General features: G+C 43.3%; 1 protein-coding gene across 1 annotated transcript in view; it reads left to right on the top strand.

The window, feature by feature from the left end:
* The window catches only part of acap3a (ArfGAP with coiled-coil, ankyrin repeat and PH domains 3a), a 331287-nt gene that overhangs the window by 264252 nt on the left and 40077 nt on the right, over positions 1-26958 (top strand). Inside the window, exons 11-12 of the mRNA XM_080215115.1 lie at positions 21821-21933; positions 24210-24261. Of these exons, the coding sequence (XP_080071241.1) occupies positions 21821-21933; positions 24210-24261 (165 nt within the window). The remainder of the gene's footprint in view (positions 1-21820; positions 21934-24209; positions 24262-26958) is intronic.

The raw sequence follows: 26958 nt of genomic DNA, 5'->3' as shown, positions 1-26958 counted from the left end.
TAGTCTCTTTACAACTCCGATCATATACTTCTCCTTATCACCTCAGTGGTTTTTCAGCATAACCTTCTGACCAGCTTCATATCTTGTATCACCACTCATCTTAATTTTGCCTTGTCTTTCTCTCACTTTGCTACTGCTATCAGATTTAAGCAAACTCAACCTTATCCTGCGAGCATGCTTAAAAACTAATTCATCAGTAAGGCAATCTGTTGAAGACTCTTTTTTTCCTGCAAGAGAACAGAAAATTACCTAGCCTTTGCAGAAGAGGAACATGAAAATTGCTGTCTAGCTTATCACCTCACGAATGTTTCTACAAAGACCTCTTCACAATCTGATTTCTCCTTCAACAGCACCATTTGTTGCTGGGTGATAGAGTGCATTTACAGCACCAGCAAGTGCGAGGTGGTCCACTTTGGTAGGAATAATGGTAGGAAGGACTATTACTTACGTGGCGAAAAACTGCAGCAGGCGACGGTGCAGAGGGACCTCGGGGTCTTTGTGCATGAGTCGCAAAAACCCAGCCTGCAGATGCAGCAGGTGGTCAGGAAGGCGAATGGGATGCTGGCCTTCATAGCGAGGGGGATTGAATATAAAAGTAGGGAGGTCTTGCTGCAGCAGTATAGGGCACTGGTGAGGCCACAGCTGGAGTACTGTGTGCAGTTTTGGTCACCGCACTTGCGCAAGGATATTTTGGCCTTGGAGGGAGTGCAGAGGAGGTTTACTAGGCTGATACCGAAGTTGAGGGGGTTGAGCTATGAGGAGAGGCTGAATAAACTGGGCTTGTACTCGTTAGAGTTTAGAAGAATGAGGGGAGATCTCATTGAGACGTATAAGATGATGAATGGGATGGATAGGATAGAGGTGGAGAGACTCTTCCCGCTCAGAAAGGACAGTAGGACTAGGGGGCATAGCCTCAAGATAAAGGGGGGGGCGGTTTAGAACGGAGTTGAGGAGGAACTTCTTCACTCAAAGGGTGGTGAATCTCTGGAATTCTCTGCCCGTTGAAGTGGTGGAGGCTGCCTCGCTAAATATTTTTAAGACGCGGGTTGATGGGTTTTTGATAAGCGAGGGGATTAAAGGTTATGGGGAGAGGGTGGGAATGTGGAATTGAGCCACGACAGATCAGCCATGATCTTATTGAATGGTGGGGCAGGCTTGAAGGGCTAGATGGCCGATTCCTGCTCCTATTTCTTATGTTCTTATTTGTTGCTGGGTATTAGAATGTATTTGGTTTAATTCATATTCAGAAATATTTCAAACTCTTGTGACATAAACTGTGGATCATTATCTGACGCTAACACCTCTGGCAGCCCATAAATTCCAAACCAACTTCTCAAAACCTCAGTAAGTTGATACTTGTGATATCGGGCATAAACGCAACATTTATCATCTTAAAGATATTCTGTTGTTTGGAATGAAAGTTTCACTGAGAACTACCCCATTCCCTTCTGATTTTTTTTAAACATGGTTCACTTATTCTCTTAAATTTGGCCCCTATAAATTGGTCAGTACTATAGTAGGGATGAAGGTCTACACTAACATGATTTAAACAGGATTAACAAAATCCAATGCAAAGTAAGGAAACAAGGGAAGCTTGATAAGCACAAGAGACTGAAAGGAATAGAAGGATGTGTTGATGGAGAGGGGTTGGAGGAGGTTTGGGTGGATCATATAAGCTTCCCTGGCTCAGTGGGTTGAATGGTCTGTTTAGCCGCTATAATTATTTTGAAATAGAACCATAGAACCCCTACAATGCAGAAGGAGGCCATTCAGCTTATAGAGACTGCACTGACAACAATCCTATCCAGGCCCTCTCCCCTAACTCCACGTATTTACCCTGTTAATCCCCTGACACTGATGGGGCAATCTAGCATAGCCAATCAACCTAATCTCTTTGGCATGTGGGAGGAAACTGGAGCACTCGGAGGAAACCAATACAGACAATGGGATAACATGCAAACTCCACACAGACAGCGATCCAAGGATGGAAATGAACCCGGATCCCTGGCGCTGTGAGACGGTGGCGCTAACCACTGTGCCAGTAATGTAGGAACCTCCAAAAATGTAAATAAGAAAAGGCAGTCAGTGAGGCAGAGAGGGTCGAGATAAGCTTCACTCCAGAAACCAAATACATGAGTGAGAACTGATCTCAGTATTAACACAGCAATGGCGTTATCAAAGATTAAATTTGTGGAGGTGGGAGCAGTAGGGTAGGGGGACAGAGGAAAGGGATTGAATCCTGGAGTAAGAATCATTCAATGATTATTTCTGGAAGTACTGGCTAGAGGAAACAAGTCATGCTGATGTGTACATTAAAGAAAATTCTGCACTGGTACATAATGATCCCATGATGGTAATTACTCAGAGCCTGGCCACTTGAGGGAGCGTTGTGATTGCTGCCCTTTCAGAGTGGGATCGATATTATGTGTGATGTGACAGCTGGAGGATGAAGTAATGTAGGATTGGGAAAATGATAATAGAGGTAAAGGACAATCAGTCTTCCCAGCCAAAATACCATCCGACCTCCTAAGGCATGCTTCTAACCTCCTCTCCACGCCCATGCAGATTGATGAAATGTGGTCACACAGCCCTCCATCCCAATCTTGCAATAATATTAATGATTTTCACTCAAAGCCCTGAGTCAGATAGATAGCCAGTGCTCTCATTTCTCTCAGAGCTTCCGTCATTTTAAAGAACCCCAAGTGACATAATGACATAAGGTTGTGCAAACCATCTCGGCTCAGTAAATGTCAGACTGCGACATTTGGAGAAAATTTATGGAATGATATTTTTCCTCTGTCTACTGGACTGGTGTCAGCAGAATCATCAGGGAAACTGGTGCTTGCACACATTTTCTTCACATTTATTCACCAATACGGGAAATATATTCTGGCATCTTGTGTATTGCAAAGCACCTTTTCAGTGTTCATGTCTGCGTTGCGCCTTACGTTAGAGGGGCTTAGTTAGAGAAATGGATCAATGAGATGAGAAGGGCATGCAACAGAAAAATTCACGACAAGCATCAAAGGGAAGTATAAATGAAAAGAAAGCAAGAGAAAAGGAAAAGAAATTGTAAAGCAAAGAACAGTACAGCACAGGAACAGGCCCTTTGGCCCTCCAAGCCTGCGCCAATCATGGTGCCTGTCTAAAACCGTATGCACTTACTGAGTCCGTATCTTTCCATTGCCATCATATTCGTGTATTTGTCTCGATGCCCCTTATATGCCACTATCGTACCTGCTCCCACCACCTCCCCGGGCAGCATATTCCAGACATTCACCACCTTCTGTGCAAAAAAAACTTGCATTGTGTATGAATGTGACTGTGAGAAGGAATATGAAGAAATAAAGTTTAAAGTTCATTTATTTGTCATAAGTAGGCTTACGTTAACACTGCAATGAGGTTACTGTGAAAATCCTCCAGTCGCCACACTCCGGCGCCTGTTCGGGTACACTGAGGGATAATTTAGCATGGCCAATGCACCCTAACCAGCACGTCTTTCCGTTTGTGGGAGGAAACCGGAGCATGTTTTTCTCTTTTCATTCACAGGTTTTAAGTCGGTCCACCTCGTGTCCAACGAGGGGCATACACGCGATGGGTCGTACTGGGGCTGCTCTTGGTTGTTCGAGATTGGCCTAGTGCTTCATGTCGTTAGTGTGTGCCTAAACTGGACAAGATACTGGGCAAGACGACAGCTCAGTGACTATCGCTGATTGCTGTGCAAACACATGGATTTGGGCTGGTGTCTGTGGGAGTTTGCGCATTCTCCCCATGCTTACGTGGGTTTTCTCCGGGTGCTCCGGTTTCCTCCCACACCCCAAAGATGTGCTGTTAGGCTGATTGGCAGGAATAAATTGTCCCTAAATCAGTTTTCCCTCAATCTGGATGGCCATAAAACATTAGATAGGGCTCATGGGTAGAGAGGTGGTGTTGAGATGGCAGCGTGGGCTCGTTGGGCCGAAGGGCCTGTTTCCCAGGCTGATTTTGTTCTTTGTTTGTTAGCTGGAGGAAACCCAGGGGAGAATGGGTGGTACAATGGTTAGTTTTGCTGCCTCACAGTACAGAGACCCAGATTCAATCCCTGGCTTGGGTCACTGTCTGTGTGGAGTTTGCATGATCTCCCGTGTCTGCGAGGGTTTCCTCCAGGTGTTCCAGTCAATTTGGCGCCCAGTTTAACAGAGCCCATAAACAGCCCCCTGCAGGCCACTCGAATCACCGCAAAACTCGTCAGCTTTATATTTAGCACATCCTGCTCTCAGCAGTGACTCAACCCTGGAACTATCAGTACATGAACCATTGTATTCTACAGTGCTTATTGAACAAAATAATTAGAGTCTATATGTTTTTTTCTGTGAGAGTAAACAGGTGATTCTTCTCTTTTCTATTACTTGAAGCTGTTAATTTTTAACTCCTGCCATTTATTGGCAATCACATTGAGTTAAATAAGTTACTTGTGTCTATTTGTCTTCAGCTTTTAGCAGTTTAAAGACATGAAGCCTATCTCCATCTCCTTTGTCAAGGGAGAATGAGCTTAAATCTGAATCTCATTTCATAACTAAATCTTAAAATTGATATACTCACTCTTCTCTGACTTTTGTCCAGTTCATCGATGTCCTTTGTGCAATTTATGACATCTTATTGTCAGTGTTGTAAGTGTGACCCAGCTCTTGTGTTACACAGGTTTGAGTAGCTGGTTTTGATATAAAATCAAATCTCCTGAAGGCACGCTTTGGAATTTTTGAAGAGTTCATTCAAAATTGTGGATATTGCTGGCTAGGCCAACATTTATCACCCATCCCTGATTGCCCTTGAGAAAGCAATGGTGAGCTGCCTTCTTGAACTACTGCAGCCCCTGTGGTGTAGGTACACCCACAGTGCAGTTTGGGAGGATGTTCCAGGATTTTAACCCAGTGAAGGAACAATGATATATTTCCAAGTCAAGATGGTGAATGACTTGGAGGATTTCTAGATGGTGCTGTTCCCATGTATCTGTTGCCCATGTCTTTCTAGATGGTAGCTGTCATAGGTTTGGAAGGTACTATCTAAGAAGCCTTGGTGAGTTGCTGTAGTGTACCCTGGAGATAGCACACACTGCTGCCACTGTTCATCAATGGTGGAGTAGTGAATGTTTGTGGATGGGGTACCAATCAAGCAGATTGCTTTGTCCTGGACGGTGTCGAGCTTCTTGAATGTTGTTGGAGCTGCAATCATCCAGCCAAATGGAGAATATTCCATCACGCTCCCCTGACATGTGCCTTGTAGATCATGCGCAGACTCTGGAAAGTCAGGAGGTAAGTTACTTGCTTCAGGATTCCTAGCCTCTGACCTGCTCTTGTAGCCACAGTATTTATATGGCTAGTCTGGTTAAGTTTCTGCTCAATTTAACTTGCTGTGATCTATTGACACTAATTTCATGTTAACTAGATACAGGGAACAATACAACCTTTCATTTTATGTAACACCTTTAATATAAAAAAATGTTGCAAGCATAAAGCATGATCAGACAAAATAAGATAAAATTTTGCTCAAAGGCATGGGTTTACAGGAGAGTCTTGAAAGAGCTGTAGAGGCAAGGGAATTTAAGGAGAAATTTTGCAGCCAGGGGTCTAAGGCTAGGAAGCTAATGTCAGGCAAAGACAAATGGGTTCTACTTGGGAGACAAGAATCTGGGGAACACAGATCTCAAAGGGCTGTAGAGTTGGAGAATGTTATAGAGAGGGGCAATACTTCAAAGGACTTAAACACAGGGATAAGAATTTGAAATCTGTGGCTTTGTGAGGACAGTAAAAAGTCTGACACATCCCCTTTGTGAGGACTCAGGGGCCAACATAAATTGACGAGTGAAGCAGTGATGATTGAGCAGCCCCTTTACAGGAGAGAAAATGAGGCCAGCAATGGATTGGAGGAACTGAATTCTACAGAGGGTGAGAGGCTGGCGAAGGGGACATTGTTTGAGTGAAGTCTGGAGGTGAGAGTGAGAGGGATGAGAGTATAGTGATAGATAGCAGGGGCAGAATCAAACAACGTAGGGTAACCTAGGATTTTGAAATGTAATACATCCATGACTGTACCAATGAAAATGCAAGGAGGCAGTCCTGCAAACATTCTCATTTTCTCAAACCGTTTCCCCTTTGGGAACATGTTGTGTAATCAAGAAAAAGTGATCAGAAATGTGGGACATATTATAGAAGAGCACTGAAAATCGTCCCCAGCTCATTTCCACCCCTTCCCACTCTCCTGAAGACATGTGTTGGAATTTTACCACCCTGCCTGCCCGAGACCATCAGAGAACGCCGTTCTGCGAGCCTCGCCCTTCCTGAAATCGGGGTGGGTGTGCCGAAAAAATTCTGGCCTCTGGGTAAAGCTCTATGGGTACACTCAGCAGCCCTGTACCCCCAGTATTGGAGAGAGTGTAGTTTCCAACGGGGAATGTCTGAAGAGTGACCAGAAATAGGGACCCTGGCTCATTTTTGCCCCCTGCCTCATGCCCAGCTACTGTGGTACATTGCTATGTCCCCATTGCCACCCAAATAAATGATAACACACAAGGTAGCAGTTGCCTACTTAATGCTCCTCTTAATGTTTATAAAATAATGCATCACCCCGACCTTTAATGTCCACTGGCTAGTCTAGATTACAAAGAAGCAATTCCACACCGATCTGTAACAATTCTACCTCCTTCACCGATATCAGCAAGAATGCCTTGGGAATGTATCAAATTAAATAGAGATTTTTGTTAGAATTGCCCTCGAGTAGTTTGGACCACACTTGCAAAGGCCCCATTCTGTGATATGCTGAAAATAATCCATACTCTTTGTTTATCAACAGATGTGAGAGTTTAAGTTTCTGTCGCTGCTCACAGCTTGTGTATGATGGACTAGCAGGAGTCTCAAGGCACATTGCAGAATGAGTCATAGAGAAATCTACACCCGCACTCTCCCCACTCCCCCCACCTCCAATGGAATTACCTTCAACTGTTAAATTGGTGCATCATTTCCTATCGTTAGAGTTAATCTCTCACTGATTCAATGCAGAACGCAAGTTTTAATGTTAACTGGTTTTAGTTAGTTTCAGAAATGGAACTCTTCAATATTGGATGCTTTTTGATATTCCGTAAACAAAGTCACCAATGTTCCTGTCCATCAAAAGCTCAACGATTCTGTTAGTAATCCAGACAAAAGATAGCACAATAGACTGACGCAATATAAATGCAGCTGGCATTATGTTTTGTAATTACAGTTATTTGTTACATTTCTGCACTCAGTGACGGCACTCAGTGTCTGACCTGCACTCAGAACTGAAATAAAGAGGTAGAGTAACCAGAACAGATAATTAATTGGAGATGAAGAGATTAGATCAGTCCAATTTCTTTTTGACTTTTTTTATTCATTTATGGTATGTGGTCATCACTGTCTAGGCCAGCATTTAATGCCTGTCCCTAATTGCCCTTGAGAAGCTGGTGCTTTTCTTGGACTGTTGCAGTCCCTGTGCTGTAGATACGCCCACAGTGCTGTTAGGAACGGAGTTCCAAGATTTTGACCTGGCGACAGTGAAGGAACAGTGATATATTTCCAAGTTAGGGTGGGGAGTGACTTGGAGGAAAATCTCCAGATGGTGGGTGGTGTTCCCAAGTATCTGCTGACCTTGTACCTCTAGATGGTAGTGGTCATGGGCTTGGAAGATGCTGCCTAAGCAGCCTTGGTGAGTTCCTGCAGTGCATCTTGCAGATGGTACACACTGCTACTACTGTGCGTCAATGGTGAAGGGAGTGAATGTTTTTGGATGGGGTGCCAATCAACCAGATTGCCTTGTCCTGGATGGCGTCAGTCTTTGTGAATGTTGTTGAAGCTGCACTCATCTGGCCAAGTGGAGAGCATTCCATCACACATCTGACTTGTGCCTTGTAAATGTTGGACAAGGTTTGGGCGATCAGGAGGTGAGTTACTCCCCACAGGACCCCTAGCCTCTGACCTGCTCTTGTAGCCACAGTATTTACATGGTTAATCCGTTAAATTTCTGGTCAGTGGTAAACCCCCAGAATGTTCAATTCCCTTACACTGTAAGTAGAATGTTCTACCAAATAATGAAAGGGAAAAGGCTCTGAAGAATCCATGTGAATACCGCAACGCCAGGAAGTGTACATTACTGTTTTATTTCCTAATTTAACCGAAAGACTCTTTATGCATTTGGAACAATTTTCTCTCCGAGCTCGCTGCACCATTTCATGGTAGTAAGTACCTATCTTACATGTCACTGTGAAATCGTGTTTAATGCTGCTTATCACTTTAACTCCACTTTTGGGAAATGGAGGGCACTGCTGCAAGGCTGATTCATCTATTGTCTGTGTTTATTCTAGGAAGCTGAGTGGTGTTAGGGGGATCTTTAGTGATGCCAGGCTTGTTTGTAGCCACAAAATTCCCAGAAGCTGTAATCTGTGGAGGAAGTGGAGGTAGATTCATTGACTAAGTTAGGCAACGTTGAGTTTAGTGCCCAAGGCGATCTCTGTTTTGTTTGTTGCGTGTCAGTGAATTGCAGAAAGAGAGCATATCACTCCAGCAATAGCCCTCTTGCATAACAGAGCAAAAAGAAGATAAATTTAAGCTAGTGATTATTGACACCACTGCTTCAGCCAGTGAATTAAGAGGAAGGGCAGGACTTGCCAGTCTCTGAAGCCATGACTAAAGATACAGTAGCGTCTCCTTGACTACACAGACTTACTGGTACAACAAAAATGTAGCGCTGTTCAGTGTCAATAATAAAGCCAGGATCGCTATCAACCTGCCTTTCAACATGGAGAGATTAATAAAAACAGTTCTACAAACTCAAAAACATGCAGGTATTATTCAATAATCCTGCTAAAGTACCCACATTACAGGAGGAAGGGCAAAGTATAAATGCTCATGTAGCCAAGTTACAATATGAGCTGAGTGCAAAGTGAAATAATTTGACTTGGAATGCGAAAAAAAATGTTTCACTGGTCTTGGTATATAAATCCTTCACATTTACAGTATTGAGAGAACAACTGAAATTTATCTGAATGAAAACTACAAGCTGGGTAAAATGCATATGTCTAGATGTCACTCTCCACCATTATAAGCCAGGCTTTGAGCCATTTGTTTTAAACTGGTTGACATCCCTGCTAACATAGCAGAGAAAGCAACATAAGTGTTTGCCTGCTAGTATCCAGTAATTCCTAGACTGTCTTCATTAATCTACCTTGAATTGTTTTGCGAGTCTTCTAAGTTGAGCAATTTTGGCTAATTTATTTATGCATAAATATAGTCTATTTTCACAGTTGGGAATTCTAAGTGAATCAAATCAATGCAGACCTATATCACCTGAGCAAATTGAAGGCATGTGATTGTTAATAACGTACCGAATCGATTGTTAAAGCGCTAGCACTGGATGTTGTTAGAATTCCGGTAGTTCAGAGAGTGGTGGGCCCTCTTGCACTGACTGAACAACACACTTGCCAAGTTGCTGAAGTGCTGGACAACAAAGGCAATTTGATTCATGGATCTGTCTAACACGACTGAACGCTATTGCTAACACTCCTGCTGTTCTTTCATTCTCTCAGTAAAACAAAAATGGCCCAGCCTAACAAAATCTTACCATAATAAATTTTAGAAAAGGGAGAGGCCCATCTCTTTAGATTGACCTCAATCCCATTAACCCACCTCCTTACCATAATCCTTAATGTCATCCCTCTCCAGGAATGTATTTTTTGATGGTTACCTCTAATAATCTTGATCACCTCCCATCCATTGACTCTGCCTATACTTCCTGCTGCCTTGGCAAAGCAGCCAGCATAATTAAGGACCCCACACACCCCAGACATTCTCTTTTCCACCTGCTTCCATCGGGAAAAAGATACAAAAGTCTGAGGTCACATACCAACTGATTCAAGAACAGCTTCTTCCCTGCTGCAGTCAGACTTTTGAATGGACCTACTTTGCATTAAGTTGACCTTTCTCTGCACCCTGGTTATGACTGCAAAACTACATTCTGCACACTCTCATTTCCTTCTCTATGTACGGTATACTTTGTATGGCATGCAAGAAACAATACTTTTCACTGTGTGCTAATACATGTGACAATAATAAATCAAATCAAGTCAAATGTTCTTTGAGTGGAAAGTTTCACCTGACAGCCCTTTATTACTAAGTTGGAACCTGTCACTTGTATTCCTGGCGTTCGATTCACTTGCCAAAATGAATAATTTTGGTGAATCAGTTTTATCAATCCCCTGCATAATTTTGAAAATGTCTGTTAGGAAATACTCTGTTTTCCAAGGGCAGCTTTCACACTCCTTAGTCTTTTGGATGAGATGTTGAACTGAGGCCTCACCTGCCCTCCCAGTGGATGTAATGGACGCCATTATTTCGAAGAAGGGCAGGAGCATTCCTCTTGATTACGATTTGATTTATTATTGTCAGATGCACAGTGAAAAGTATTATTTCTTGCATGCTATACAGATAAAATATACCGTACATAGAGAAGGAAAGGAGGGAGTGAGGAATGTAGTGTTAAAGTCATAGCTCCAACATTTATTTCTCAATCAAAACCCTAGAGCATATTACTTATTATTTGTGAGAGCTTGTCATGCACAAATTGACTGCTGCTGTACCTGCATTGCAACAGTGATTTGACTACATTAACTGTAAAGTGTTTTGAGGGGATCCTGAAGATGTGAACTGTGCTTTATAAGTGCTCGAGTTTCTCCTGACATCCATTATTATCATGATTCACAAAATCGTGTCAACAAGAGGGTGAGTTACACCAGCCTTTGGGCTCTGTTCAGGCAACGGAAAGGTAAGAGAGTTTGTGGCTCGAATTGTGCCATCTAAAAGCCACAGTGGTTGTTTCTTTTTTGGCGGGGAATCATTATGAACCGTCAGGCAGTGAATGAGTTAAATTTGTGCACTGGCACTTTTGGGCTGCCGTGGATGAGGAGACTCATGTTCCAGTGCGTGAAGCTCCATTATTCATGGTTGCTGCTCCTCAAGCACTTTTGACATGTTGTCGGCATCATCCAGTGCACTTCATGGGAAACAGCGACTTGCTCTATATTTTTAAAAGGAAAGTTTGGCAATGGAAAGACATTGCTTTTAAAAGCCATTATAAGTCATTAAGGCTCCATCAGTTAAATGAAACTGGAGAGTTTTTCTTCCTTATGTCACAAGATTTGCAAACTTTGACTTTGACATTCTTCCTAAATTAATGGACGGCCTCTTAAGAACAATGCCCCTGGAAAATTTGACGTCAATTGTGAGAAATTAACAGAACATTTCCCCAAGGATTTTTTATTTCAATGCTTTATGACAATCTAGTACGCAGGCTTCTAATAGTCCACTGCTTGCAGGTGAATTGTTCACATCCTAAGACACATGCTCACAGAATCGGACAATAAATTTTGCATTGGTTAATGCAGTTCCAAGTCAGGCCCTCCCTGGAGTCTGTCTGGGAGCACAGAACCAAGGAAATTGCACTTACCTGGTCAATACAATAAAGGCCTTTGACTCCCCATTCTTTTTGGGTTGGCACTTTGAACAGGTTGCCAACGCCAACTATTTGAGAGACTCCATTCCCGCAGTTTCAAGTTGTTCGTGGTTGGTCTCCAGGTATTCCTTCCAGTGGTGGAACATTGACTCTAGAATTTCAGGCCCTTTGTTTTGTCGTGACAGAAGATCATTCTCCACTTCTGTCACCTTCCACTTTCTGTCCAGGAGGCTGACAGCTCTTTGTTAAGTGTGAGGATCAAGAGATTTTCAAACAAGGGCAGGTGTCAAGTCACAGGCCCACGATGATCCAACTGAAAGATACCACAAGCTTGATGGACCAAATGGCCTATTCTTGTTGCCATGCCTCTGTTAGTGAATCTGCTGGATGTGTCACCATGTCATGCAGTCACTGGCCAATTGACTGAACCTTAACCAGGAACCAGCAACTGTGATTTACTCAGCTACCCCTTGTAAAGGCAAGAACTGGAATTCTACTTTTAACACCTTAGATTGAGTCCCACTGATGGCTTTCCACCCACCCCCCGCCACCACCACAGAAAAATAACCCATCAACAACAAATTGAAGCAGAACTATTTTGTATTCAGATTTCCTTTGAATCCAAATTGTTATGATGTTAGGTAACTACACACTCAGTAGTGTGCTTCAATCATCCTATACTGTTAAATGATCCTTTTATTATAAAATAGCTACTGGAAAGCAGTTTGGGACATTTAAAATGAGCCCTATTGTGTCATTGTAAAAGTGCCAGGAATATGTTTAGACTGGAAGTGCAACGGAATTCCTGTGAGAACTTCCCCACTTCCAGCAAAGTTATGGCAACAGACCAGAAATAACTACAAAAAAATTCCCAGCTTATAAACTGGAAAGGTCTGTGTGTTCATCACATTCCTGAGGGGGAAACCCATCATCATTTATAAAGCAGGAAAGGAAATATTGAACCAAGGACAGCGTTCATTCTCCTCCTTAGTGAAGCATCTTCAGACTTTTACACTGCTTTTAACATGCTACACAACTGATTATGTACACAAATCTTTCGAAAGTTGCAGAACAGGTTAAAAAGGCAAGTGGGATCCTCAGCTTGCTAATCAAAGGCAAACAGAACATGTTTTTTTAAAAAGTTTTTATTCCTTTCTTAAAGTTAAAAAAAAATATGCAAAGTGGACAGGGCAAGCCCTTTATCTCCTTGCTTGCTTCAAAAAACAATTCAAATTGATTCCAATTCATGGTCCCCACAAGAGAGGCATACAAGATCCAAGCTGACAAGGAAAGGCATTGCCACCTGATCTTGATCTTAATCTGACATTTGGAGCAGAATTTTATGACCTTGCTCGGGCAAGATCATAAAATCCTGCCGGAGACCAACGGAGATCTCCGTTCTGCAAGCTTCACCTGCTCCGATTATGGGGCTGGCAAGGTGGTAAAATGCCAGCCTTGATCTTAGCCAAAAAGCCAAGGAGCAATCTTTTCAAAAATGTTTTACTCCACTCTCAAAGTCACAAAGCCAATGCGCAGAGTGGACTGGACAAACCCAAATCCATTCCTCGCTTGCTCCAAAACCCAAATTCAGAATCCAATTGAATCCAGTTCATGGTCCCCACAAGAGATAAAAAAGATCCAAACTGACAAGATGAAACGTTGCATCCCATCTTGGGCTTGATCCGACATTTCATCCTTGCCAAAAGGCTGAGATGACTTTGAAAAATCATCATCCTAGGGGCCCTCGCAAAACAAGCCCTGCGCCAAACAGAGAATGTTGGGAAATCTCAGCAGATCTGGCAGCATCTGTAAGGAGAGAGAAACAGAGTTCACGTTTCGAGTCAGTCTGACTCTTCATCAGAACTGAGAAGAAAACTCTGTTAGTTATTATACTGAAACTGGAAAAGATTGCAACAAAAATGTAGCAATCTGATGAACAAGTGATAGATGATCCAGGGTGGGGGGAGGGGGAAGGAGCGTTTTTGCATTGAGACATAAATGTACGAGATATAAAAAAGGGGGTTAAAATGGAGGAGAATGGTCATAGTTTAAAGTTGAGTCCTAGGGACTGTAACTTGCCTAATCGGAAGATGAGTTGCTACTTCTGCAGCTTGCATTCACTGGAGCATTGCAACAGTCCAAGTTTAAAGTGGCAAGCAACGGAAAGATTGTGATCATGTTTGCGGACTGAGTGAAGGTGCTCCACAAAGCAGTCATCCATTTGGCTGCCTCAACCAAGGAACATTGAAACTGCAATGCAGGAGGATAAGGTAGCCCCTCACAAAAAGGGGAATAGCAGCTCCAGACAAGCATTGTTCCTCCCTTCCCCTCCCCACCCCCACCGACCACCACTTTATGTTGGCAGAGTCCTTTCTCCGTTCACCACAACCAGGACAAAGCCTCAGGAACAAGACCAAGTGAGTCGCCTGAACTGTTAAACACATTTCACTGATGTTCAGCAGTCAAATGTACTTTGCCAGCACTATAACCAAACCAGCATTGGTGCTCTGTGCAGAAGGCATGAGTAACTCAGTCCATCCATTGGCAGAACATAGTGATGAACGATTACGTTCACTGCCACAGGCAGGACTGCCTCTAAAAGAGCTCAAAATTCAGCCTCCAGAATGGCAGCTCTGTTTTACATTCCAACATTGCCACTGCACCTGGTACTACCGTGGGTACCGAAGTTGTAATTTAAAGTGGGGGGGCATAAAGCATTACATAAGGATCTAGAAGTCCCTTCCTCACACATCTCTGTCTACTGTTGAGAAGTACAAAAGCCCTGCAGTTGGCTGACCCAGAGCCAGTGGCCGTTATCAGTAACTTCTCTATTAAAAAAAAATGCATGTAGTGGGCATTAAGTGGTGAGTGACATCATTATGTCAGGTACTGTTAAAATGGCAATAAGCAGAAAATGTGAATTCTATGTCAGAAATTCAACTAGGCTTAAAACTGAAGGTGACATATTCTTGTTGACTGTGCTTATGTAACTGATGACTAAAATAGGCCATTTATATAATACACTACAGTGTATGGGGAGGCATGAAATATCAGCCAGCTTGTTGCTGCAGGCTGGCATGAGTTCTTTTAAATGTGACTGTCCAAAATATCAAATCTGCAACTTGACAAAATGAAATGATTGCAGTAAATTGTTATCTGTTTGGAGACGCTGCATTTCCATCTGATTCTATAGTTTGCTTTGACTGTATGATGTTGAGTTACGTCTTTTTTGAATCTGATTGAATTCCGAACTTGTGGAAGCAGAAATGAACCACAGTCGAGTATAAATGTATTTTGTTTTCACATTCTCTCATGAAGGCATTAAATGGGGTGGCACAGTGGCACCGTGGTTAGCACTGCTGCCAGGGACCTAGGTTCAATTCCGGCCTCAGGTCACTATCTGTGTGGAGTTTGCACATTTTCCCAATATCTGCATGGGTTTCCTCAGGGTGCTCTTCCCACAGTCCAAAGATGTGCTGGATAGGTGGTTGGCCATGCTAAATTGATCCTAGTGTCGGGATTAGCAGGGTAATATGTGGGGTTGTGGGAATACAGTCTGGGTGGGATTGTGGTCAGTGCAGACTCGATGGACTGAATGGCCTCCTTCTGCACTGTAGTGATTCTGTGACAACCCTCACTTGGGTGTGGCTTTATAGGCACTGGCCGTCACAAAAATGTCACTTTTCAAGTTATTTGGTCTCTGGGATCCTAGTCCTCACCTCATCTGATGGAAGGAGCAATTCATTGCAAAGTGATGAGGGAATGAGATGGGGAGGGTGTGGGGTACTCTTAGCAAATTTTGTATGCCCACCTCTGATGTTGAGTAAGGAGTTCAATTATAGCACTATTCACCTCTACACCCCTCCCTGTCTTCCTTTATGATTCTCCCCAATGCCCACCTTTTTTAACCAAGATTTTAGATACCCCCTCTTCACATCTTATCTTTGGCTTGAGGCCTATTTTTGTCAGATTGCACCCATCTCTTGGCAAGCTGAAACCGTTTCCTTTTCATCTGTCCAAGATTTAAGCAACAATAATTGCCATTGTACAAGCAAATACTTTACAAATCAATTCCAGACTGAGGGAAAGGGACAAAGACTGGAAACCTTCCTCTTTGAAAATAGCACGGGCTTGGGAACCAGGGAGCCAAACATGAATTGACGAAACAGCAGGGGGAACATACAAGATAACAATGGTGTGCTGCAGCAATATAGGATGGAGCATTTCCACAATGGAGAGGACCGAGGGGAGGAGAAAACCTACAAAAGACAACAGATGTTCCACAAAGAATTCAATTCGAGGAAAATTCTGATCAAGGAGAAGGAGAGGTATAAAAATTAAAGAGCAAAGGCTGTGCAAGGTCTATAAATATTAAATCACTCTATAGCTAAGCAGCTGATGTTCTTTTATTGATGTGCCACAGGCAACATTCTGTGACCTCTAAGACTAACAAGAACAAAAGGTCAGGCTTGAAGGTTGGCTGAAACAAGCAAAAGGAGTTTCGACTTGGAAATTAGGCTGTCTGATGTTACTGCATGAACATTGAACAGACTGGAACCAGATTCCTTTGCTCACTTTCCGAGCAGAAGTGGTTAGCCAGGATAATGTCACCGTCAGATCCTCTTGTGCTAAATGCTAGTCCTAGTCCTAGTCCTAACCTGTTGTAATAAGAACAAAACTCTCCTAGACATGGTTGTGGGACCTTCATGTGTGCAAATTGGCTGTGGCATTTCCAACATAACAACGGTGACTACGCTTGAAAAGGACTTCATTGGTTGTGAGATGTGGTGGGGCAGGAAGGTCGCTATATAAGTGCAAACATATCCCTCCTATAAGTGCTATGCTGTAGCAGTGTTAGTGAATTCAAGAGATCTCATTCTCAGTGCAGCCCAGCAGTGTATTCCACTGAGCTATCACCAGCAGAAATCCTACCACTCAGTAGAAATCCTACCACTCAGTCAACATGGATGGAGGCACAGTGAGGAATAGTCCAGTCCACTGAAAAATCCAGTGTCCTTAGGAACTGAATTGGACCAAATTATTCCAGATGTGCGCACTGGCCCTGACCAACCTGGCCTGCATCATCAACACAAGTCTCCTCACACAGCACACAACAGAGGAGCATTCTGCATCCCTCTGGACAAAGTAGCACATGAGGCCTTGGCAGCACAGCCAGAAGTAGATAACATCAGGCAAGCATTGCATTCCACACTAAAAACCACTGCAACTCCCTGGAATCATAGAATCCATACAATGCAGAAGGACGCCATTCGGCCCACCATGTCTGCACCAAACACAATCACACCCAGGCCCTATTCCCGTAACCCCACATATTTACTCTGCTAATTCTCCGACACTAGGGTCAATTTAGCATGGCAACCAACCTAACCCGCACATCTTTGGCATGTGGGAGGAAACCCACGTAAAGATGGGGAGAACATGCAAATTCCACACAGACTACGATCCAAGGCCAGAGTTGAACCCGGGTCCCCGGTGCTGTGAGGCAGCAGTGCTAACCACTGTGCCACCCCCTCAATTCCACAGGGTGGTTCTCGACCTGAGCCACCCAGTAAAAGGCAGTGTGGTATAGTGTGTGCATTGAATATTATATCAATGCAACATGCCTCATAGAATCTCCAGCACGGAGATAGGCCCTTCGGCCCAAATAGGTCCATGCCGACCAAAATGCCCATCTAAGCTAACCCCAGTTGCTTGTATTTGGCCCATATCCCTTTAACCCTTTCCATGTATCTGTCAAAATGCGTCAACACATTGCAATCGAAAAAAAGTGCAATGATACTTTAATAATAGGAAACAGGCGTCTCAGAGTGCAAACTATTTCTCGTGTTTTACAGGCTGACCAGGATTCTGTCACCTTCTTAACTTTCAATCTGTTCTCTGCCCTTGAGAGAATTATTTCTCGGAATTCCTATACTTTACTCCCTGAGGGGCTTTTTGCCCTTTCTCTGAAACAAAAAGCAATTTGATTTATTCCTTAGCAACGAAAGTGCAAAGGGTTTGGGGGGCGGGAGGGCTGGTAAAAGACTGGTGTCTGCCTGATTAAGCAGAGATGCCAGAACAGAATGAAGCAGATGGAGCCTCAAACCACCAATAAATAGCAGCTTACCGCTGAGCATGTGCAGTGCCTTATCCTATCTGCTGCTGAGAGAGGGCGGGGATTGCCCTCTGGTACAGGCTGCGGAATGAATGTGAAGTTATGGTCTGGTTTTTAACTCTTTGCCCTCCACCCATTGCTGCTGGCAGGCTTGCCGTTAGTGAGCAAGGGGGCAGAAAGAGTTAAACTTTGGAGGGAGGTGGGGGAGAGTAACTTCAAACCATACTGTGGCAATTACAAGTGAGGTGACAGCTGTATGCTAACGGAAGCTATTGTGTGGGACTAGAGGCATGAACAGCGGGCAGGTGGCTCTTGTGGGTCTGACACGCTTCTACAGCAGGCAGAGCAGCGTCGGCATTCAGAGGGGACAGCCAGACACAGAGCGTCTCTCCAAAAGGCTAAGGGGACAAAGCTGCCCAGAGGGCTTTTCCACACAGCATCAAGATTATCGCTACAACTGAAACCTGGCTTCCTCCAACGACTTTTTGTTTGCTTTGGGCGATGCATTTATGATTTAAAAAGATAAGAACTTTCTGAGGCTTCCTCGTCTTTCCTGAGTCTGGTTCCAATTTTCTATTCTTCTTGTATCTTTGGGGGAACAAAAAAAAATGAAGATTTTTGGCAGACTCGATTACACATTGGTGAGTTGGTAAATTGGGCGGGATGTAAACTAACTCAAAGCCCCATTCACACAGGGTGAACATGGGGCCCTATTAGAGCGTGTCCTGGCTGCTGTAATCGCGGCTAATAACAAAAAGAATTACTACTTCCTTAATGCAAAATGGAAATTTGCTATAATTAGCTCGGTTTTTAAAAAGCAAGAGAGAGGCGCAGAATGTTTAAAGTGTGTTTTCTACTGATGTAATAAATCAATTGTAAATTGGCGACTGAGTTTTTAGCTGCGGTCCACAATAGAATATTGTACCTGTTATTGGAGTGCTTCAGATGTTGTATCTGGTAATATATTCTTTGCTGTTATCGCTCCTCGCTGCACAAGGAAGCAGTGTTTCTTTTGTGTAGGAGACGCGTGGGCATTGCTTTAAACGCTGCCAGATTTGCAAATCCGAGCCACAGTTAACATTTAACGCACGGATTTTATGCAGTCGACCTGATCAACATTCGGCGAACGCTTTCTCACTGAACGTTTTAAGTTTCTTCATTATGGTGGAAACTGACATTCCCACAGGATCCGCCTTTCCGGAGCTCAGTCTGGGGTATTCCGAGAATGTATTAAGAATGGATGTTAAATAATTTTCATTCTGCTCCCTCCAGAGGGACTGAGTTTCAGTTTGGTGAAATCGGACTCCCACTTAGAAAAATCCCATCAGTGCTCAGAACTTTAACATGTTGAACTAGCTGATAGATAGGTCCACTTCGACCCCATATTTCCTATTTTCGCGCTCTCTGTGTTACTTAGTCGTACCAGGGCTGCAATAGCAATAAGATTGGAATTGACTGAGAAGCTCTGGTCCAAGGTTTTCCTGCTGCCAGATTTTGCCAATTATTTGAATGTAATAAATGTGACTACAGAACCTGCAAGGCTACGGACCCGGTGTTGGGAAGAGGAGTTTAAATGAGCGGCTAGTTTTTTTTGTCTCACTTTTGGCCAGCGCAAATACGATGGGCTGAATGGCCTCTTTCTTCAGTGTTAACTTTTCAGTGATTCTTATGGAAGAGGCTGTCGAAGGCATGTGGAGGACACAATTGTGAGAAGGGATCAAATGAAATTGTTTGATGTTTGTGAATGGTGAACGTGAATGGCAACCTAGTCTTTTAACTGGTTGTCATAGTTTGAGACGGGTTGGGGGGGGGGGGGCGCAGGGGGGTGGTTGGTGCTGGGGGAATAAGCATCCGTGGTATCACTTATGAAGAAGTCAAATTAAAAATGCCTGCCTCTTTCCATTAATAATAGATGAGATGAAGGATCTGACCTTTTTAATACATGGAGAGGTAAAGGGCAAAGTTTTTTGTCTCCTTGTTGACAGTGCTCGCCTTGCTGCGGGCCATGTTTGATCAGATTAGCTCTCATTAGCATTGCTTGGATGCGTTTGTGAACATATCTAATGAGATGGGTCCAGTCACGATATGTTTTTAAGTAAATGAAATGGCATGCCCTGAAATTTCAGCACCATGGCTAGAGGAGATCACAGTCCCATTGTATGTTAGGATTCCCTTTGATCTGGTTAAATACCTGATAATGTGACCTGTATTTATTAATACACTTTTAATTTTCTTTAGTTTCCAGTGGATTGACAGATTGGATTTTTATTTAAAAGATTATATCGGTGTGTGTGTGTGACAGCCTCTGTTGTTTTCAGCCCTTCCAGCCTGCTCCAAAGTTTCATTTACTGCTCTGAGAGTGACTCGCTTTCTCTCACGCCTACAAACAAAGTCTGTCCCGCTGGGTGCTTTTTCTATGCAGACGCCACCATTGTGAGATCACACAGTGAATCTTGACAAACTATCCGGCCCTAGGGTGTCCCACGTCGAGCCCGGTTCCTGTCCTCAGCCAGCATTCACGGTATTCAATGATAGCTATTAGAATCTGTTGTTGATTCCTCCCACCTTTCCTAGCTCTAAGATTAGCTGTGGCTGAACACTCACCTAAGTTGAAGTGATCAATAGTAGAATCGAACCTGGGATCATCTGGTTTGTGAGACACAGTCGCACACTGCACAATGTATTACCTCACTGAGCCATTAAGGGAGCATTATTTCGCTACTTCAAAATGCAACCAGGTGCCTCAGGATGAAGATTCCTGACTAATAGCCCCATCTAGTGGCTGCTGTCAGTGTGAGCATTGCATTTTTGGGCTGACAGCATAATAGACATTTCCCAACTCTTCTTCAAACAAAAGTGCCACAGGAGCTTTTATGCCGCATCCGATAAACAGCACCTTTTGGTAATGCAGCACGCCTTCACTAATGCATCGAAGCATCAACATAGATTATGTACTCAAGTCCAGGAGCAACATTTTGAACCCATGCCTACTGATTTAATGACAAGAGTGCTGCCGCTAAGGCAAGCTGAGTAGAACAAGGCCTAACTGTCAGCAAAACAGGAGCACAAGAATATTCAGGAGTTCTGATTGAGTGATGTGGGCTATGGGCTGGAAGAGGCTGCAGCGATAACCAGAGCTCATGGAGAGGTTTGTTAATCATTCAGTCCATTTCAGGGCGATTATTTTAAGTGAAGCCGTGGTGATGGGTAGTGGACTTAATAAAGTCTAGAATGTGAGCAAGATGAAATGTGAGCACTGGAGTTTTGGAATAGTTGGAGTTATGCAGAATGATGCTAGGAAAGTGGGCGAGATTGGCAGAGAAGTCACCCTGAGGAATTGAAAGCACATAAATGTTTTAGTGTTGGGACAGAGGAAGAAACAGAGACAGTTAATGTTGCAGAGATGATAGTATATAGTCTTAATATTGGAAGGGACATGGAGTTTAAACCATCATCTGAACGACAAGGTTATGGGGCAATTAAGCTTATAGCAAACACAAAGGAGAGTGATGGAGTTGCTGGCATGGCTCCAAATTTTTTTGAGGGCTGAGTAAGATAGATCAATAATTCAGTTAGAGAAAACAGATAGGCAATCTAAATCGCCAAGGCAGTTGTAGTATTGAGGCAGGTGAATCACAGAATCCATACAGCACAAAAGGAGGCCATTCAAACCATTGCGTCTGCACCAACCACAATCCCATCCAGACCCTATCCCTGTAACCCCACATATTTACTCTGCTAATCCCCCCCTGACACTAGTGTCAATTTAGCATGGCCAAGCAACCTAACCCGCACATCTTTGGAATGTGGCAGGAAACTGGAGCACCCCAGGAAGAACCAGACACAGACACAGGGAGACCTTGCAAACTTCACACAGACAGTAGTGACCCAAAATTGAACCCAGGTCCCTGGCACTGTGAGGCAGCGGTGCTAACCACTGTGCCACTGGAGTAGAGCTGAATTTATTGACATAAATATGGAAGCAGCGCCCACTCCTGTTGGTCACAAGTATGAGAAAAGTTAGAATGAACCATCATGTTTTGTTTCTCTAATCCTTTCCAATATTCAGATGTATCCTTTGCTGTTACATTGGTCATCAAGCCATATGGATGACAACATCATCAACCTTTGAAAGGCTAAATTTGATACAGTTGAGTGTCAAAGTATTTGTATCCATTACAAATGCACTTTTTTCCCCTTCTACAGGACTTCTCATACGATGATTCCAAAGTTGAGTTCAATATTGATGCTCCGAATGGGGTGGTGATGGAAGGTTATTTGTTCAAGAGAGCGAGCAATGCCTTTAAGACATGGAACCGGTATGTGATGTTTCCTCTTGTGTTTCTAAACTGGGAGAATTAAAGGCATATGTTAGATAATAGCCAACCAACAGCCTTTGGAACTTTGCAATCAACACTGACAACTGAACTACACTTAGTTTATGGGCTTAGCATTGGTGCAACTTGAAGTTAAGGTGTAAACACACCCTACGCCTAGTAATCATTTCAGGAACATCATCTACCTTTTCAAGCTGGTTTCTGCAAGAAAATTTGATTCAGTCAATTTTCACCCAAGTCCAACATCCATTTACTGTATTCAACACAACTTTCAGCATTCCTTTAAGACCATATGACTAATTCAGTTTAATATCCCTTCTATCTGAAGCAGCAGTGTCATCATTGAGAATTTGCATGTTTCTGGATCTTGCCTTGTGTCAATCATGGTGTCTCACTGATCAGCCTTCGTTATTAATGGGTGCTTAAATTTTGGGTAACCATCTACTCAGCAGAGGAAATATTACAAACATATGAGCGTACATTTTTAAGACAGTTTCAAGGATACAAGGACAGAGTAATAGATCCTCAAGTGTGCATCTGAATTCCAGCTATGGTTGATATTTGCACTCTGAGAAGGATAGGCTTTGCCACTTTTGGATATGGTGACCAGGCCAAAGGAGGTGTGGTAATCATTTTCTGCCCATGCCAAGGAGAAAACAGTTGTCAGTATTCCTGGAGATGTCTAAAGGCTGCACCAACTTCCCAGTTGACCAGAGCATCTTGTTTGAATGTGTATTTGTAATAAAAAAAATTGGCTCAGTTCCCACAGAGTTGCACTGAGGGAGTGCACCCCTGAATTTCCTGTGTATATCTGGCAGGTTTGCACATTGGAATTCTTGCATGGCAAATTCTAAAGATGCTTGCATCTTTTGAAGGTTGCACTAAGGGTGTGTCCCAACCTCATTATTCCTCCCTAACGATTAAAACGGGATACTCAGTAAGTTGCATGTTTTCCTATTTCATCCCTGTAACATTTCTCACCCAGCTGAAATGAGAATTTCTGGGCTTCCCTGTTGCATGCTTGAGAATGGATTCTCAAAGATTAGGCTGACAATATACCTGGGATGAAGGGGTTATCTTATGAGGACAAGTTGGACCTGTTTCCGTTGGAGTTTAGAAGATTGAGAGGCGATTTTATTGAAACACATTAGATCCGGAGGGGCCTTGATAGAGTGGATGCTGAAAAGATGCTTCTTCTTGTGGAAGAGACTAGAACTATGGGCCTTTAAAATTAAAAATAAGGGGTCTCCCATTTCAGATGGAGATGAGGTGTTTTTTTTTCTCTCTGAGAGTCGTGAATCTTTGGAGCTGTCTTCTCCAGAGAGCAGTGGAGATGGGGTCAATGAATATTTTGAAGTCGGAATAGATTCTTGACTAACAAGGGAGTCAAAGTTTATTGGAAGTAGGTGGGAGAGTGGACTTGAAGCCACAATCAGACCAGCCATGATCAAATTAAATGGCGGAGCAGGCACAAGAGGCTTACACCCACTCCTAATTTGCATGTTCCCACGAAATATAATGCCAAATATATCCTGCAGTAGGTGAATATTTTCATTATGTTAAAAGATACTGTATGTTTATAGAGGATATGTACAGAGCTCTCACTGTGGAGGCTCAATCAGCCAAAGAACAAAAATAAGACCCGCAAGGAATATGTCAACTTGCTGATGTTTCCACAGATCCTATCAAGCATTTAGACCTCTACACTCGAGTCTCCTTTCTGCGTTCCCAGGATGGACAGTTCCAAATTGGGAGCTTTTCCTCTTTATAACACTCTAAAGGAAGAAAGTTGTTTGTCTTTGTCATTGTAACTGGAAGAGGTTTCAGCCTTGTACCTTTCTATTTGTGAGAATGTTGGCAGTTGAATCCAGTCCTATGGCAGTAACATATCTATCACTGGAGGCTGCCCCCACACTTGCTTTGTTCTGCTGTCCCTTCAGACAGCCACCTATTAATCCTGTCGACACGAGTAACCGGCTGGTTTGGAAAATTGATATCTCATTTTACTCTATTCTTGACATATAGGTTATCATTGATAGAAGACAGCCATTAGCTGATAGCACTAGAAATCTTTTATGGCCCATCCTGATCTAAAGCTGAAGCTAGTTTAATAGGAATTGCCGTGTTGTTGACTTCAGAACATAGCCTGAGAACTTTACTGCACCAGAACATTTTTTTAAAGTTTCCTTGCATTTGTTTAGTGATGAAATATATCTGATGGTGTTTAACTGTTATTTTTTCCTCAAATTTATTTTCAGGAGGTGGTTTTCAATACAAAACAGCCAGCTGGTCTACCAGAAGAAAATGAAGGTACGAGGTCCACAGTATGATATTTACTTGATTTTTCAGAGAGATAATTTGCTCCTTGCCTGAGCTTTTAAGCTTTGCCTCAGTGCTTCGGGTCCTAGTTGTTTAAGCTCTTTATCTTGCTTTGCTGAGGCTATGAGGCCTTTGTGGACTCAGGGGTTTTGTTAGCAGTTAGTCAAACCTTGAGCTAGAAAGCCGTATAAAAACAGGGCATCTGGCCTAAAGAAAATCTATACATTTTGCCCACACCTTGCCTAAAGTAAGCCCCCAGCCAGTGATGCTTGTTGTCGGAGCAGGGAGTATTGCTGTCATGTGGGAGTTTGCGATCCCTCAACAGTAAGGCAACATGGGAAGGTCAACGACTGTGGTCAAAGAGGCGGGAAAAAAATGGAAATACACCTGCACCAATATATCAATAATAATCTTTAATATTTCTGAAAACTATAGCTGTAATTCTTCACTGATTGAATCTATGATTTGACTTCACAGTTACGCTTGCAACATTCAGTGTGTGTGGGAGTGAGGTGAAAAGATAACACTGAAGTTTACCCTTTCAGATAGATTTGAGCAGTGGCTTTTATTTTCAGGAGTCTATGGTAAAGCTTTCTTTCCCATTTGCGCTTTTCCCCTCTAATTTGACTGGTACTGGGCTATAATACCTGGGATACCAGGCACACCTGCTGTACTTCACCGTTCTTCATGTGTAGGCTCAAGTTTTGAGCATCAATGAACTATTTCACATCATAGGACATTGCAGGCAAGATCAAAGCCTGATTTTTCAATTGTTAAGGTCTGACATAATTCTGCTGCTAAGCCCTAAACCATCACCTCTAGCCTCAACAATTCCAGTGTTTTCCATCTTCCAGGTCTCCCATCTTCCACCCTCCGTAAACATGAAGTCATCCACAACTCTGCTCCTGTATCCTAAATCATACCATGCCATTCGCTCATATACTCACTGGCCTAATTAGTTCCTAGCCCACCAAACCCTTTTACTAAAACAAAAATCACGCTCCTATCTCTATAACCTTCTCAAGCCTCACAGCCCTCTTTGGACTTGTGCTCTCCCAAATCCATTTCTTGTGGATTCTCCAATTCCTTCCCTCCATCGCTGGTGATCCGTGTCAACTTGGTCCCAGGCAATGGAATTCCCTCCCTAAACCTCTCCACTTTTCCAGCTCTCTCCTCCTTAAAGAGATTTCCTACAACCTACCTCCATGACCAAGCTTTTGGTCACCTGTCCTAATTTTTTCAAAACTTTGATGGGACATAAATATTGTCAGCCAGGCCAGCATTTGTTGCCCATCCCTAATTGCACTTAAGAAGGTGTTGGTGAGTCCCTTTCTTGAACCACTGCAGTCTATCTGGTGTGAGTAAATCCACAGTGCTGTTAGGAAGGGAGTTCTAGGGTCTTGACCCAGCAACAATGAGGAAATGGTGATTATAATTCCAAGTCAGGATGATGTGTGGATTGGAGGGGAACCTTCAAGTGGTGGTGTTCCCATGCACCTGCTGCCCTTGTCCTCTGGGTGGTATGACTTATGCTATTAAAGGAGGGTTAGCAAGTTTCTGCGGTGTATCTTCTGTATGGTATAGACTACTCACATTGTTGCCGAAACTATCAGCTTGCCCACCACGGAATTGGAGTGGGCAAGGGTCCAACCACAGAAATCTCTGTTGGCCTTGAGCGGGGCTGTAAAATCCTGCCCTGTACATCAGTGATGGACAGAGTGAATATGGAAGGTGGTGAACAGGATACTAATCCAATGGGGCTGCTTTATCCTAGATGGTGTCAAGCTTTCTGAGTGTTGTTGGAGCCACACTCATCAAAGCAAATGGAAATATTCCATCACACTCTTGATTTGTACAATGGGCAGGCTTTGGTGGTGGTGGAGGGGAGGGGGGGTGGGGTCAGTGGGGTGAGTTACTCACCACAAAACTCCCAGCCTCTGACCTGCTCTTGTAGCTACTGGCTGGTTCAGTTAAACATCTGGTCAGTGATTATCCCTCTCCAGGATATTGATGGTGGGAGATTCAGTAATGATTGAAAGTGCTTCTTTAGCTCAGTATCACTTTTTGTTTGATAGCCCTCCAACCTCCAATTACATCTTGGGCCATTTCATTATGACAAAGGAGTTGTACATGTGTAAATTGTTTCTGTTGGTGTTGTAAAGCAGGTGAATAGCAATGGAAGACAGGCAGTAATCATAATCCTGCCAGCATCCACTTTACCTACTGTAGGCTGAGACTAAGGGAAGTGCCTACCTTAGCAAAACAGAACTGGCACCTTGATGGAAGTAACAATTCATTGGTGTCCATTTGCCTCAAGCTCCTCACCAGCTTGCTTTGATGCTGGGAGTGGCACAGGGGGCCTTCCTCCTTGTAACTATCGCATGCAGCAGCCACCCTAGGGGGCATCATAGTCCCTTAACAGAATTTGACAAGGCCACAACTCTGAAATCTGTCCATCCTGCATATCACTTCCAGCTGTATTGATTGCCCAACTTGGCTGTTTGGTGTTGCTAGGCAGCAAAGATTATCGCTAGGCATCCTGGGAAGGACAGAGTAATATTAATCTGCAACCTTGCTAATCAGGTGACCTTGTTAAATTGGGGTAATTTTTTTAGTTTGGAGTCAATGTTTATCTAATTACATGTCCATGAACTGCTTTTGGATGCTTCACTCCATGTAGGCATTATA

Source organism: Carcharhinus amblyrhynchos, chromosome 30 (assembly GCF_965287045.1).
Source record: "Carcharhinus amblyrhynchos chromosome 30, sCarAmb.v2.hapA, whole genome shotgun sequence".
In the NCBI taxonomy this organism is placed as follows: Eukaryota; Metazoa; Chordata; class Chondrichthyes; order Carcharhiniformes; family Carcharhinidae; genus Carcharhinus; species Carcharhinus amblyrhynchos.
Note: the sequence above shows the minus strand (reverse complement) of the source record. Positions and strands in the feature narration are given on the sequence as shown.